This window comes from Pseudophryne corroboree, chromosome 6 (genome assembly GCF_028390025.1).
Source record: "Pseudophryne corroboree isolate aPseCor3 chromosome 6, aPseCor3.hap2, whole genome shotgun sequence".
Taxonomy (NCBI): domain Eukaryota; kingdom Metazoa; phylum Chordata; class Amphibia; order Anura; family Myobatrachidae; genus Pseudophryne; species Pseudophryne corroboree.
In genome coordinates this window covers 134,275,922-134,290,369 of record NC_086449.1, presented here as the reverse complement: position 1 = coordinate 134,290,369, position 14,448 = coordinate 134,275,922, and the positions used below count along the sequence as shown (strand labels likewise).

Genomic DNA, 14,448 nt, shown 5'->3' with positions numbered 1-14,448 from the left:
TTCGTCTCTTTGTTGATTTTATGAGACATATCCTCCTCCTTAAATTTTGTAACACTTCTGGACTGAAGCTACCTATTCTTGGGAATTTCTCCCTGTCTTGTACAGTCATTCTCTCCCATTCATCACATAAAACCTCTGTGTGACTTCCATATTTCTCACACATGATGTACCTTGCCGACCCAACTGGTCGGTTCTCTGAATCAACCCGAACCGAGGTTGATCGCCCCCTACCTGAACAACTGGCCCCCATAATCTGCAGGTGTTGCTTACTACTCCTTGGATATCAAGGTTTTCAGCGAACCCTTACAAAAAAACCAAAATGTCCTGGGCAGGCCGGCGGTGGCGGTTTACCAAGTACCCCACTTACTTCTCGCCCACGTTGGCCAGTACTGCAATCACTGTATCCAGAGCTGCTGTACCCAACTCAGGGCCCCTGTAAACCTTTATTTACTGGAACATGTGAGGGTTACCCGCAGGACACTTACTCTTTCCAGTAAAGGTGTGGTTGCTAGATAGTTCCTGAGTGACCAGCGAACTTCCCTTTCAAAAATAAAAAATTACACAAATCACTTCAGAATGTACAACTAGCGTTTATGACCTTTGTACGCAAATGATACTGGTCAGATTTACTAATGCACATAATGACGTGCGGTACAATCGTTCAGTACATAAGCACTACCTGTTATGTACTGAGAGATCAGTGGAATCGAAAATTTCGGCTGCGAATTCCTTCAGCCAGAGCTTATACGGCCTATATGGGTTCTGCACCAACCCCCGGGGTTGTGCCTCTTACCTTTATAGCGGACTTCTTTGTCTCCTTATGACCTCCTGGTCTTGTCTGTACGACCTCCTGGTCTGACCTCCTGGTCTTGTTCTATACTGGTCCGCTATACTCTAATGCTCAAATATTATGTTTAACCAAGGATGCCTCCCTAGCCACCGTATATGTCACTTACACGTATGTCCCTTACGAGTACCCGATTTCTTTTTGGTTCAACCTCTAAGTTATATAAACTTATGTGATAAAAACACACTCACTCAACACATGTACACTTTCGTTTCAATATCTATTTCTGCGCAGAAATTTTCTTTAGCCCAGCTGTGTTACCAATTAGGAGCAGGATCTGTTAAACTAAATTTCAGATTTTCCAAAAATAGACTTGCGTTATTTACCGCGTCGCGTTATCTACCGCTTTGCGCTAATTATCACTTATCGTGACTTGAGCTACGTGGGCGTAACCGGACGCTACGTTGCGTAATGAACGCTGCGTGCGTCGGCCTTTGGATTGCGTACGCTAGTCTTTGTTAGAGACACGTGTACGCAAAACAAAGATCCACCGTAACACAATATACTTTTATCAATGTAAACGATCCCTGATCATCTACCGCGTACCCCACTGGCTTTGCCTTATCTCCCAGGCAAACCTGTGTGTTTCTCTACACTTTTAACTATTACCTCTATTCTTAAACTATAAAATAACAGCAAGTCTCTTTTAGCACTTTTCTATCAACTATAAAATTGGCAAACAGGATAGTGATATACGAAAATGAAAAAGAAATGCAGATATATGTATGCGTGCGTGTGTACGCAAGACAGAAGACAAATAAACAGTTTTAAAAGACACAAGCGTTTTGTTCTTACCTCCGGTTCCCGGATTCCTTCAGCACTCTTTATCTAAGCGAAGCAGACGCTTATCCCGTCAGCACTGCGAGACAACCTCCCACCCTTTGCTGGGGGATAATGTCTGCTGATCTACCTAGTGCAGATATGTGAAGGACAGGACGAGCCGCCAATTGATAAAGCTGAATCTATTTATCGTATATATATATCCCTTTATGAGGTCTAAGAACACTATACGCTGTTTACTTAAGAAGTACCGTAAGGGTACGTAAGTTGCGTAACGATCGCTCAGCCGTAGGCGAGACACTCAAGCGTCGCGTTCGCTCACGGCCCAGAGATCACAGACTGACACCCTATTGGCTACAGACAAACGTAATGATTCGCTATGGCGTAGCGGATGCTCGAGACCACGAGGAGATCACCAGCGGCGCAGACGCTCACAACGCTATACCTTGATATCTATACCTTTAACAATGAGATACACAATATACCTTTATGTAGAGACAGTGTGTAAGTGCAACCTGGTGTAACCTGATTAACTACAAGCTGCTTGAGCGTCACCGACGCTCTGTGAACACTTAACACTATGAGAAAATACACAGATACTTGTTTAGGGTCCAAAGCCTATTAAATGTATTATAACTAATATACTTGTAAAAAGGAATCACAGTACAAATGATACACTACAATATAACAGAGACTTCCTAACCAAATAACTACACTATAAATACAATACAAGTCGAGATACTTTAAGGAAAGTATGGGAGAAAGAGTAGAGAGAGAGAGAGAGAGAGAGAGAGAGATGAGATGAGAGATGGCTCACAGTAAGACAATATGATCACGGAGAAAAACTTACGCATAAGGGGAAACGATCGCATGCGCCTGGACATCCAGCACCCGATTTTCAGCAATGAGAACCGTTGAAGAGTGAGCGCTGGATGTGGTCGGCCTGCCTATTTATGCCCCACACACAATGCAATCTAATGGTCCCTACAATCTTGTCGTCCATTGGACACAGGAATTCGGCTTCGCATCATAACAAAAGGTCATTGGGTAATTCATACAGGTGGGCTGTGACGATTTCAAACAGCTCAGGTGGGTGGGAAACTGGGTTTCCCGCCGCATACCTGAGTAAGAGTAAATAATAGTAATGGACATAAACTTCTTATGTCCATAACTATTCGCACGAGCGATTAATACGCTCCAAACCAACACCGGAATATTGCTATTTAACTACTCTTCCGATGGGTACCAAACACTGCTGTATGACTCCTGTTAGACCCTTCCTACAATACAAAGAGGGATTCCTTCGTTCAGGGACATTCTATATTAACCAAACTTTCAGAATCTATCAAAAGGACCATGATCTATAAACTAGAGATGAGCGCCTGAAATTTTTCGGGTTTTGTGTTTTGGTTTTGGGTTCGGTTCCGCGGCCGTGTTTTGGGTTCGAACGCGTTTTGGCAAAACCTCACCGAATTATTTTTGTCGGATTCGGGTGTGTTTTGGATTCGGGTGTTTTTTTCCAAAAACACTAAAAAACAGCTTAAATCATAGAATTTGGGGGTCATTTTGATCCCAAAGTATTATTAACCTCAAAAACCATAATTTACATTCATTTTCAGTCTATTCTGAATACCTCACACCTCACAATATTATTTTTAGTCCTAAAATTTGCACCGAGGTCGCTGTGTGAGTAAGATAAGCGACCCTAGTGGCCGACACAAACACCGGGCCCATCTAGGAGTGGCACTGCAGTGTCACGCAGGATGTCCCTTCCAAAAAACCCTCCCCAAACAGCACATGACGCAAAGAAAAAAAGAGGCGCAATGAGGTAGCTGTGTGAGTAAGATTAGCGACCCTAGTGGCCGACACAAACACCGGGCCCATCTAGGAGTGGCACTGCAGTGTCACGCAGGATGGCCCTTCCAAAAAACCCTCCCCAAACAGCACATGACGCAAAGAAAAAAAGAGGCGCAATGAGGTAGCTGTGTGAGTAAGATTAGCGACCCTAGTGGCCGACACAAACACCGGGCACATCTAGGAGTGGCACTGCAGTGTCACGCAGGATGGCCCTTCCAAAAAACCCTCCCCAAACAGCACATGACGCAAAGAAAAAAAGAGGCGCAATGAGGTAGCTGACTGTGTGAGTAAGATTAGCGACCCTAGTGGCCGACACAAACACCGGGCCCATCTAGGAGTGGCACTGCAGTGTCACGCAGGATGTCCCTTCCAAAAAACCCTCCCCAAACAGCACATGATGCAAAGAAAAAAAGAGGCGCAATGAGGTAGCTGTGTGAGTAAGATTAGCGACCCTAGTGGCCGACACAAACACCGGGCACATCTAGGAGTGGCACTGCAGTGTCACGCAGGATGTCCCTTCCAAAAAACCCTCCCCAAACAGCACATGACGCAAAGAAAAAAAGAGGCGCAATGAGGTAGCTGTGTGAGTAAGATTAGCGACCCTAGTGGCCGACACAAACACCGGGCCCATCTAGGAGTGGCACTGCAGTGTCACGCAGGATGTCCCTTCCAAAAAACCCTCCCCAAACAGCACATGATGCAAAGAAAAAGAAAAGAAAAAAGAGGTGCAAGATGGAATTATCCTTGGGCCCTCCCACCCACCCTTATGTTGTATAAACAAAACAGGACATGCACACTTTAACCAACCCATCATTTCAGTGACAGGGTCTGCCACACGACTGTGACTGATATGACGGGTTGGTTTGGACCCCCCCCAAAAAAGAAGCAATTAATCTCTCCTTGCACAAACTGGCTCTACAGAGGCAAGATGTCCACCTCATCTTCACCCTCCGATATATCACCGTGTACATCCCCCTCCTCACAGATTATCAATTCGTCCCCACTGGAATCCACCATCTCAGCTCCCTGTGTACTTTGTGGAGGCAATTGCTGCTGGTCAATGTCTCCGCGGAGGAATTGATTATAATTCATTTTAATGAACATCATCTTCTCCACATTTTCTGGATGTAACCTCGTACGCCGATTGCTGACAAGGTGAGCGGCGGCACTAAACACTCTTTCGGAGTACACACTTGTGGGAGGGCAACTTAGGTAGAATAAAGCCAGTTTGTGCAAGGGCCTCCAAATTGCCTCTTTTTCCTGCCAGTATAAGTACGGACTGTGTGACGTGCCTACTTGGATGCGGTCACTCATATAATCCTCCACCATTCTATCAATGTTGAGAGAATCATATGCAGTGACAGTAGACGACATGTCCGTAATCGTTGTCAGGTCCTTCAGTCCGGACCAGATGTCAGCATCAGCAGTCGCTCCAGACTGCCCTGCATCACCGCCAGCGGGTGGGCTCGGAATTCTGAGCCTTTTCCTCGCACCCCCAGTTGCGGGAGAATGTGAAGGAGGAGATGTTGACAGGTCGCGTTCCGCTTGACTTGACAATTTTGTCACCAGCAGGTCTTTCAACCCCAGCAGACCTGTGTCTGCCGGAAAGAGAGATCCAAGGTAGGCTTTAAATCTAGGATCGAGCACGGTGGCCAAAATGTAGTGCTCTGATTTCAACAGATTGACCACCCGTGAATCCTTGTTAAGCGAATTAAGGGCTGCATCCACAAGTCCCACATGCCTAGCGGAATCGCTCCCTTTTAGCTCCTTCTTCAATGCCTCCAGCTTCTTCTGCAAAAGCCTGATGAGGGGAATGACCTGACTCAGGCTGGCAGTGTCTGAACTGACTTCACGTGTGGCAAGTTCAAAGGGCATCAGAACCTTGCACAACGTTGAAATCATTCTCCACTGCACTTGAGACAGGTGCATTCCATCTCCTATATCGTGCTCAATTGTATAGGCTTGAATGGCCTTTTGCTGCTCCTCCAACCTCTGAAGCATATAGAGGGTTGAATTCCACCTCGTTACCACTTCTTGCTTCAGATGATGGCAGGGCAGGTTCAGTAGTTTTTGGTGGTGCTCCAGTCTTCTGTACGTGGTGCCTGTACGCCGAAAGTGTCCCGCAATTTTTCTGGCCACCGACAGCATCTCTTGCACGCCCCTGTCGTTTTTAAAAAAATTCTGCACCACCAAATTCAAGGTATGTGCAAAACATGGGACGTGCTGGAATTTGCCCATATTTAATGCACACACAATATTGCTGGCGTTGTCCGATGCCACAAATCCACAGGAGAGTCCAATTGGGGTAAGCCATTCCGCGATGATCTTCCTCAGTTGCCGTAAGAGGTTTTCAGCTGTGTGCGTATTCTGGAAAGCGGTGATACAAAGCGTAGCCTGCCTAGGAAAGAGTTGGCGTTTGCGAGATGCTGCTACTGGTGCCGCCGCTGCTGTTCTTGCGGCGGGAGTCCATACATCTACCCAGTGGGCTGTCACAGTCATATAGTCCTGACCCTGCCCTGCTCCACTTGTCCACATGTCCGTGGTTAAGTGGACATTGGGTACAACTGCATTTTTTAGGAGACTGGTGAGTCTTTTTCTGACGTCCGTGTACATTCTCGGTATCGCCTGCCTAGAGAAGTGGAACCTAGATGGTATTTGGTAACGGGGGCACACTGCCTCAATAAATTGTCTAGTTCCCTGTGAACTAACGGCGGATACCGGACGCACGTCTAACACCAACATAGTTGTCAAGGACTCAGTTATCCGCTTTGCAGTAGGATGACTGCTGTGATATTTCATCTTCCTCGCAAAGGACTGTTGAACAGTCAATTGCTTACTGGAAGTAGTACAAGTGGGCTTACGACTTCCCCTCTGGGATGACCATCGACTCCCAGCGGCAACAACAGCAGCGCCAGCAGCAGTAGGCGTTACACGCAAGGATGCATCGGAGGAATCCCAGGCAGGAGAGGACTCGTCAGACTTGCCAGTGACATGGCCTGCAGGACTATTGGCATTCCTGGGGAAGGAGGAAATTGACACTGAGGGAGTTGGTGGGGTGGTTTGCGTGAGCTTGGTTACAAGAGGAAGGGATTTACTGGTCAGTGGACTGCTTCCGCTGTCACCCAAAGTTTTTGAACTTGTCACTGACTTATTATGAATGCGCTGCAGGTGACGTATAAGGGAGGATGTTCCGAGGTGGTTAACGTCCTTACCCCTACTTATTACAGCTTGACAAAGGGAACACACGGCTTGACACCTGTTGTCCGCATTTCTGGTGAAATACCTCCACACCGAAGAGCTGATTTTTTTGGTATTTTCACCTGGCATGTCAACGGCCATATTCCTCCCACGGACAACAGGTGTCTCCCCGGGTGCCTGACTTAAACAAACCACCTCACCATCAGAATCCTCCTGGTCAATTTCCTCCCCAGCGCCAGCAACACCCATATCCTCCTCATCCTGGTGTACTTCAACACTGACATCTTCAATCTGACTATCAGGAACTGGACTGCGGGTGCTCCTTCCAGCACTTGCAGGGGGCGTGCAAATGGTGGAAGGCGCATGCTCTTCACGTCCAGTGTTGGGAAGGTCAGGCATCGCAACCGACACAATTGGACTCTCCTTGTGGATTTGGGATTTCAAAGAACGCACAGTTCTTTGCGGTGCTTTTGCCAGCTTGAGTCTTTTCAGTTTTCTAGCGAGAGGCTGAGTGCTTCCATCCTCATGTGAAGCTGAACCACTAGCCATGAACATAGGCCAGGGCCTCAGCCGTTCCTTGCCACTCCGTGTGGTAAATGGCATATTGGCAAGTTTACGCTTCTCCTCCGACAATTTTATTTTAGGTTTTGGAGTCCTTTTTTTTCTGATATTTGGTGTTTTGGATTTGACATGCTCTGTACTATGACATTGGGCATCGGCCTTGGCAGACGACGTTGCTGGCATTTCATCGTCTCGGCCATGACTAGTGGCAGCAGCTTCAGCACGAGGTGGAAGTGGATCTTGATCTTTCCCTAATTTTGGAACCTCAACTTTTTTGTTCTCCATATTTTATAGGCAGAACTAAAAGGCACCTCAGGTAAACAATGGAGATGGATGGATTGGATACTAGTATACAATTATGGACGGACTGCCACGGTTAGGTGGTATAAAAAAACCACGGTTAGGTGGTATATAATACAATTATGGATGGACGGACTGCCTGCCGAGTGCCGACACAGAGGTAGCCACAGCCGTGAACTACCGCACTGTACACTGGTTGATAAAGAGATAGTAGTATACTCGTAACAACTAGTATGACGACGGTATAAAGAATGAAAAAAAAAACACGGTTAGGTGGTATATAATACAATTATGGTTGGACGGACTGCCTGCCGAGTGCCGACACAGAGGTAGCCACAGCCGTGAACTACCGCACTGTACACTGGTTGATAAAGAGATAGTAGTATACTCGTAACAACTAGTATGACGACGGTATAAAGAATGAAAAAAAAACCACGGTTAGGTGGTATATATTATAATACAATTATGGATGGACGGACTGCCTGCCGAGTGCCGACACAGAGGTAGCCACAGCCGTGAACTACCGCACTGTACACTGGTTGATAAAGAGATAGTAGTATACTCGTAACAACTAGTATGACGACGGTATAAAGAATGAAAAAAAAACCACGGTTAGGTGGTATATAATACAATTATGGTTGGACGGACTGCCTGCCGAGTGCCGACACAGAGGTAGCCACAGCCGTGAACTACCGCACTGTACACTGGTTGATAAAGAGATAGTAGTATACTCGTAACAACTAGTATGACGACGGTATAAAGAATGAAAAAAAAACCACGGTTAGGTGGTATATAATACAATTATGGTTGGACGGACTGCCTGCCGAGTGCCGACACAGAGGTAGCCACAGCCGTGAACTACCGCACTGTACACTGGTTGATAAAGAGATAGTAGTATACTCGTAACAACTAGTATGACGACGGTATAAAGAATGAAAAAAAAAACACGGTTAGGTGGTATATAATACAATTATGGTTGGACGGACTGCCTGCCGAGTGCCGACACAGAGGTAGCCACAGCCGTGAACTACCGCACTGTACACTGGTTGATAAAGAGATAGTAGTATACTCGTAACAACTAGTATGACGACGGTATAAAGAATGAAAAAAAAACCACGGTTAGGTGGTATATATTATAATACAATTATGGATGGACGGACTGCCTGCCGAGTGCCGACACAGAGGTAGCCACAGCCGTGAACTACCGCACTGTACACTGGTTGATAAAGAGATAGTAGTATACTCGTAACAACTAGTATGACGACGGTATAAAGAATGAAAAAAAAACCACGGTTAGGTGGTATATAATACAATTATGGTTGGACGGACTGCCTGCCGAGTGCCGACACAGAGGTAGCCACAGCCGTGAACTACCGCACTGTACACTGGTTGATAAAGAGATAGTAGTATACTCGTAACAACTAGTATGACGACGGTATAAAGAATGAAAAAAAAACCACGGTTAGGTGGTATATAATACAATTATGGTTGGACGGACTGCCTGCCGAGTGCCGACACAGAGGTAGCCACAGCCGTGAACTACCGCACTGTACACTGGTTGATAAAGAGATAGTAGTATACTCGTAACAACTAGTATGACGACGGTATAAAGAATGAAAAAAAAACCACGGTTAGGTGGTATATATTATAATACAATTATGGTTGGACGGACTGCCTGCCGAGTGCCGACACAGAGGTAGCCACAGCCGTGAACTACCGCACTGTACACTGGTTGATAAAGAGATAGTAGTATACTCGTAACAACTAGTATGACGACGGTATAAAGAATGAAAAAAAAACCACGGTTAGGTGGTATATATTATAATACAATTATGGATGGACGGACTGCCTGCCGAGTGCCGACACAGAGGTAGCCACAGCCGTGAACTACCGCACTGTACACTGGTTGATAAAGAGATAGTAGTATACTCGTAACAACTAGTATGACGACGGTATAAAGAATGAAAAAAAAACCACGGTTAGGTGGTATATAATACAATTATGGTTGGACGGACTGCCTGCCGAGTGCCGACACAGAGGTAGCCACAGCCGTGAACTACCGCACTGTACACTGGTTGATAAAGAGATAGTAGTATACTCGTAACAACTAGTATGACGACGGTATAAAGAATGAAAAAAAAACCACGGTTAGGTGGTATATAATACAATTATGGTTGGACGGACTGCCTGCCGAGTGCCGACACAGAGGTAGCCACAGCCGTGAACTACCGCACTGTACACTGGTTGATAAAGAGATAGTAGTATACTCGTAACAACTAGTATGACGACGGTATAAAGAATGAAAAAAAAACCACGGTTAGGTGGTATATATTATAATACAATTATGGTTGGACGGACTGCCTGCCGAGTGCCGACACAGAGGTAGCCACAGCCGGGAACTACCGCACTGTACACTGGTTGATAAAGAGATAGTAGTATACTCGTAACAACTAGTATGACGACGGTATAAAGAATGAAAAAAAAACCACGGTTAGGTGGTATATATTATAATACAATTATGGATGGACGGACTGCCTGCCGAGTGCCGACACAGAGGTAGCCACAGCCGTGAACTACCGCACTGTACACTGGTTGATAAAGAGATAGTAGTATACTTGTAACAACTAGTATGACGACGGTATAAAGAATGAAAAAAAAACCACGGTTAGGTGGTATATAATACAATTATGGTTGGACGGACTGCCTGCCGAGTGCCGACACAGAGGTAGCCACAGCCGTGAACTACCGCACTGTACACTGGTTGATAAAGAGATAGTAGTATACTCGTAACAACTAGTATGACGACGGTATAAAGAATGAAAAAAAAACCACGGTTAGGTGGTATATATTATAATACAATTATGGATGGACGGACTGCCTGCCGAGTGCCGACACAGAGGTAGCCACAGCCGTGAACTACCGCACTGTACTGTGTCTGCTGCTAATATAGACTGGTTGATAAAGAGATAGTATACAATACTACTAATATACTGGTGGTCAGGCACTGGTCACCACTAGTCACACTGGCAGTGGCACTCCTGCAGCAAAAGTGTGCACTGTTTAATTTTAATATAATATTATTTATCATGTACTCCTGGCTCCTGCTATAACAACCTGCAGTGCTCCCCAGTCTCCCCACAATTATAAGCTTTATATACAATACATTGATGTGCAGCACACTGGGCTGAGCAGTGCACACAGACTGAGTCACTGTGTGACTGTGTATCGTTTTTTTCAGGCAGAGAACGGATATATTAAATAAAACAAACAACTGCACTGTCTCTGGTGGTCACTGGTCACTGTGGTCGTCAGTCACTAAACTCTGTCTGCACTCTCTTCTAATCTACAGTATCACAGCAATCTCTCTCTCTCTCTCTCTTCTAAATCTAATCTAAATGGAGAGGACGCCAGCCACGTCCTCTCCCTATCAATCTCAATGCACGTGTGAAAATGGCGGCGACGCGCGGCTCCTTATATAGAATCCGAGTCTCGCGAGAATCCGACAGCGTCATGATGACGTTCGGGCGCGCTCGGGTTAACCGAGCAAGGCGGGAAGATCCGAGTCGCTCGGACCCGTGAAAAAAAAAGTGAAGTTCGTGCGGGTTCGGATTCAAAGAAACCGAACCCGCTCATCTCTACTATAAACTACGTTAATTGTGGAAATATGTAACGATTGGGTCGCACGCTACGACTACATACTCTTTACCGTAAATACGCATACCGATGCGAGCGGGTGCACGCATCGGCGGGTATGCGCTATCACGGGAAAGCGCACGCATGCGCAGCGCGGACCAGCGTGAGGTGCAAATATGGCAGCATGTATAGGGATATTTTTCTGACTTTGACAGGATGGATGCTGAACAAGGCAACATGCAGTGGTGAATCCATCTTGTATCTTTGATTTTAAAACGAATGTATCAGCGGTGATTATACCGCCATCTTTGGTACGCTTACATTTTTAGACCTGTGTTTTATGATGTGTCAATAAATTGTCATCTTTTAATGCACTATTGGCGCCCCCCATTATTCTATCTTCTCTAGATATATATATATATATACACACATACAATCAGCATCAATCTGTGCAAATGTATTCAATGAAAAACGGTAGGAGGGTGGGTTTGGGTGGTTGGGCTGTTATTGGCATAATGTGTATAAGCGGCTCTACCTGGCAATACATGTATGAGGGGCTCTACTGTGGCTGTGGTGTAACGTGTATGTGAGTAACGGACGCTACTGTGCAAAGTAATGTGATTAACGGATGCTACTGTGCAGAGTAATGTGATTAACGGATGGTACTGTGCGGAGTAATGTGAGTAACGGATGCTACTGTGTGGAATAATGTGAGTAACTGATGCTACTGTACGGAGTAATGTGACTAACGGATGCTACTGTGTGGAGTAATGTGACTAATGGACGCTACTGTGCGGAGTAATGTGACTAATGTACGCTACTGTGCGGTGTAATGTGAATAAGATTGTGCTACTGTGTGGCGTTATGTGAATTGGTATTGTGTGGTTAGGCCCCTTCCTTGTGAGACCACACCCCTTCGGCACGCACTATACCTATATTAAATATGGGATGGAGTGTACAAATTTATAATTTGCAGGGGGACGTCGAACACCCTAGCACCGGCCCTGGATAGGTGTATACAGGCTCGGACTGGCCCATAGGGGAACAGAGGAAACCCCCGGTAGGCCCCATTGCCTGTGGCAGCGCCGTAACTAGGTGTGTGCAGAAGGGGCATTGCCCACAGCGCACACCTAGTTAGAGCGCATATTCCCCCTTCACTCCCACTGCCCGTCCCTGAGGAGGCTCACTGATCAGCGGGGTGACTGGGCAGGCGGCGGTCACCGGCGGCGGTCGGTGATTGGGTGCCCGTTCCTGAGGAGGCTCACTGTTATCTGGCTACAGGGAATACAGGAGTCGTGTCAGTGAGCGGAAGCGGTCATCATGAGAACCGGGAGCCGCTGGCGCAATGACATCAATCCCTAGCGCTGGAAGCACTGCGCTCGGCCGGGACTGCAGTGCATCTCATGGACGGTGTATTTTCTCTTCTCCTGCCTACTTAAGGGTAAATTTGTATTTGTTTTCTATCTGCAACTTGACAAAGAGGCTGAATATGCCTCAAAACATTGGTATCTGTTTTTGTCTACCAATACACTTAACTAATTGAAAAGTCCACTGGAGTGCCTATCGTTTATATTTGACGTAATGTATAAAAAGGGGGACGCTGTCTGCCGTAATGTGTAAAAAGGGAGACGCTGTCTGCAGTAATGTGTAAAAAGGGGGACGCTGTCTGCCGTAATGTGTAAAAAGGGGGACGCTGTCTGCCGTAATGTGTAAAAGGGTCTCTACTGTGCAGCGTAATTTGAATAATGGAGACTACTATGTACCGTAATATGAATTGGTATTATTTTGTGGCCAGACCCCTTCTCCATGAAGCCACGCCTCTATATTTTTCACATGCGCCTGATGCGCACATTGCCCCTGTTTTACATAAAGGGGGGGCGCCGATGCCGTTTCTTGCACACAGCGCCAAAATGTCTAGTTACGGCACTGGCCTGTGGGCCCACCTCCTCTTCTAGGGATTAGGTTCCAAACTCTATCCTAGTGTACTTTAATTATACATTATTCATATTTTACATTATGCACAGGACTATGGTGTATTTTCTACAGTACATTGCTGTTATTAACCTGGTACATTATCATAAAGGTTAGCAAAGCCTCTGTGGTGGTTGGCCACACCTCCACTATTGCCTGGCCACACCCTTAAGCATGGGCCCCTACCACTGCATTTCCCCGGTGGGCCCTTCATGCACTGGATGTATATTACATACCTTCATACACTGGATGTATATTACATACCTCCCAACATTTACACATGCCAAATTGGAACTATATGGGCCCCGTCCCCAGTTCACACAAACCCTGCCCTGATCCACCCAAACTCAGCTCAATCCAGCCAGAGACACACACTTTTGAATAAAACTCAGCAAAAATTGAGACATCTGGGAGGTAATATATACATACATATACATAGTACACATTCAAATATATATTTTGAAATGCCAAGATCATTTTTTATTGTAGTTTAATGTATATGAGTCTAGTGCACCAAACTATAAAACAAAACAAAAACTAACAGGTTTTCACAAACCTTAAACTGAAATTTATAAGCCACAAGGAATCCTGGATATGTATGTATGTATGTATGTATGTATAGAGAGAGAGAGAGAGAGAGAGAGAGATATGGAGATATATAGGTATATATAGATATATATAGATATCTTCTTACCTCTTCATCAGTGCTTGAGAGAGCTGTCTTAGTCATTATTGTCTCATTGAATGTTGTGTCGTCCACACCACAAGTTTTTGGGGTCTCCTGGGCCTGATATGAATACACAGCGTGTGCACCATTCTCTGTCACATTTAGAGGTTCAATCAAGAACTTCTGCTCTTCAGTCATAATCATGCCACTATAAGAATACACAAGGATAGACTATCAATACAGTCTCATCATTTTACATATCTGTAACTCTGTAACTGATGTCACCTAATAATTATGGTATATATTATAATAATAATATGGTGGTGGTGGTGTATGTGTGCGTGTGTGTGTGTGTGTGGGGGGGGGGGTGCGACTTTCTGCAGCAATCTCCAAATTATGGCAACATACTGTATTTCCAAAAACAATGCCGGTAATATAGCACGCGTGCAGGAGACACTGGTACAGTAACAGAGCCTTCTGAGCATGTACCAGTGGGTTTATTTCAGGGGAGAGCGCTCACAGACATCTGAACTCAGTCCCCCGGTTTTAAAATGCCCCTATATTTGTCTATGGTTACAGAGGTCAGTAAGTCATAATATTTGTCAAATGGCAGGAAAAGTGCATTTCTGTGGTT

The 14,448-nt window shown here is 45.6% G+C and overlaps 1 protein-coding gene across 1 annotated transcript in view; it reads right to left on the bottom strand.

Annotated features, from left to right (window-relative positions):
• Positions 1-14,448, bottom strand: part of LOC134936689 (zinc metalloproteinase-disintegrin-like lachestatin-2) — a 199,929-nt gene that overhangs the window by 136,434 nt on the left and 49,047 nt on the right. The window contains exon 6 of the mRNA XM_063931868.1: positions 13,842-14,022. Coding sequence (XP_063787938.1) covers positions 13,842-14,022 — 181 coding nt within the window. The remainder of the gene's footprint in view (positions 1-13,841; positions 14,023-14,448) is intronic.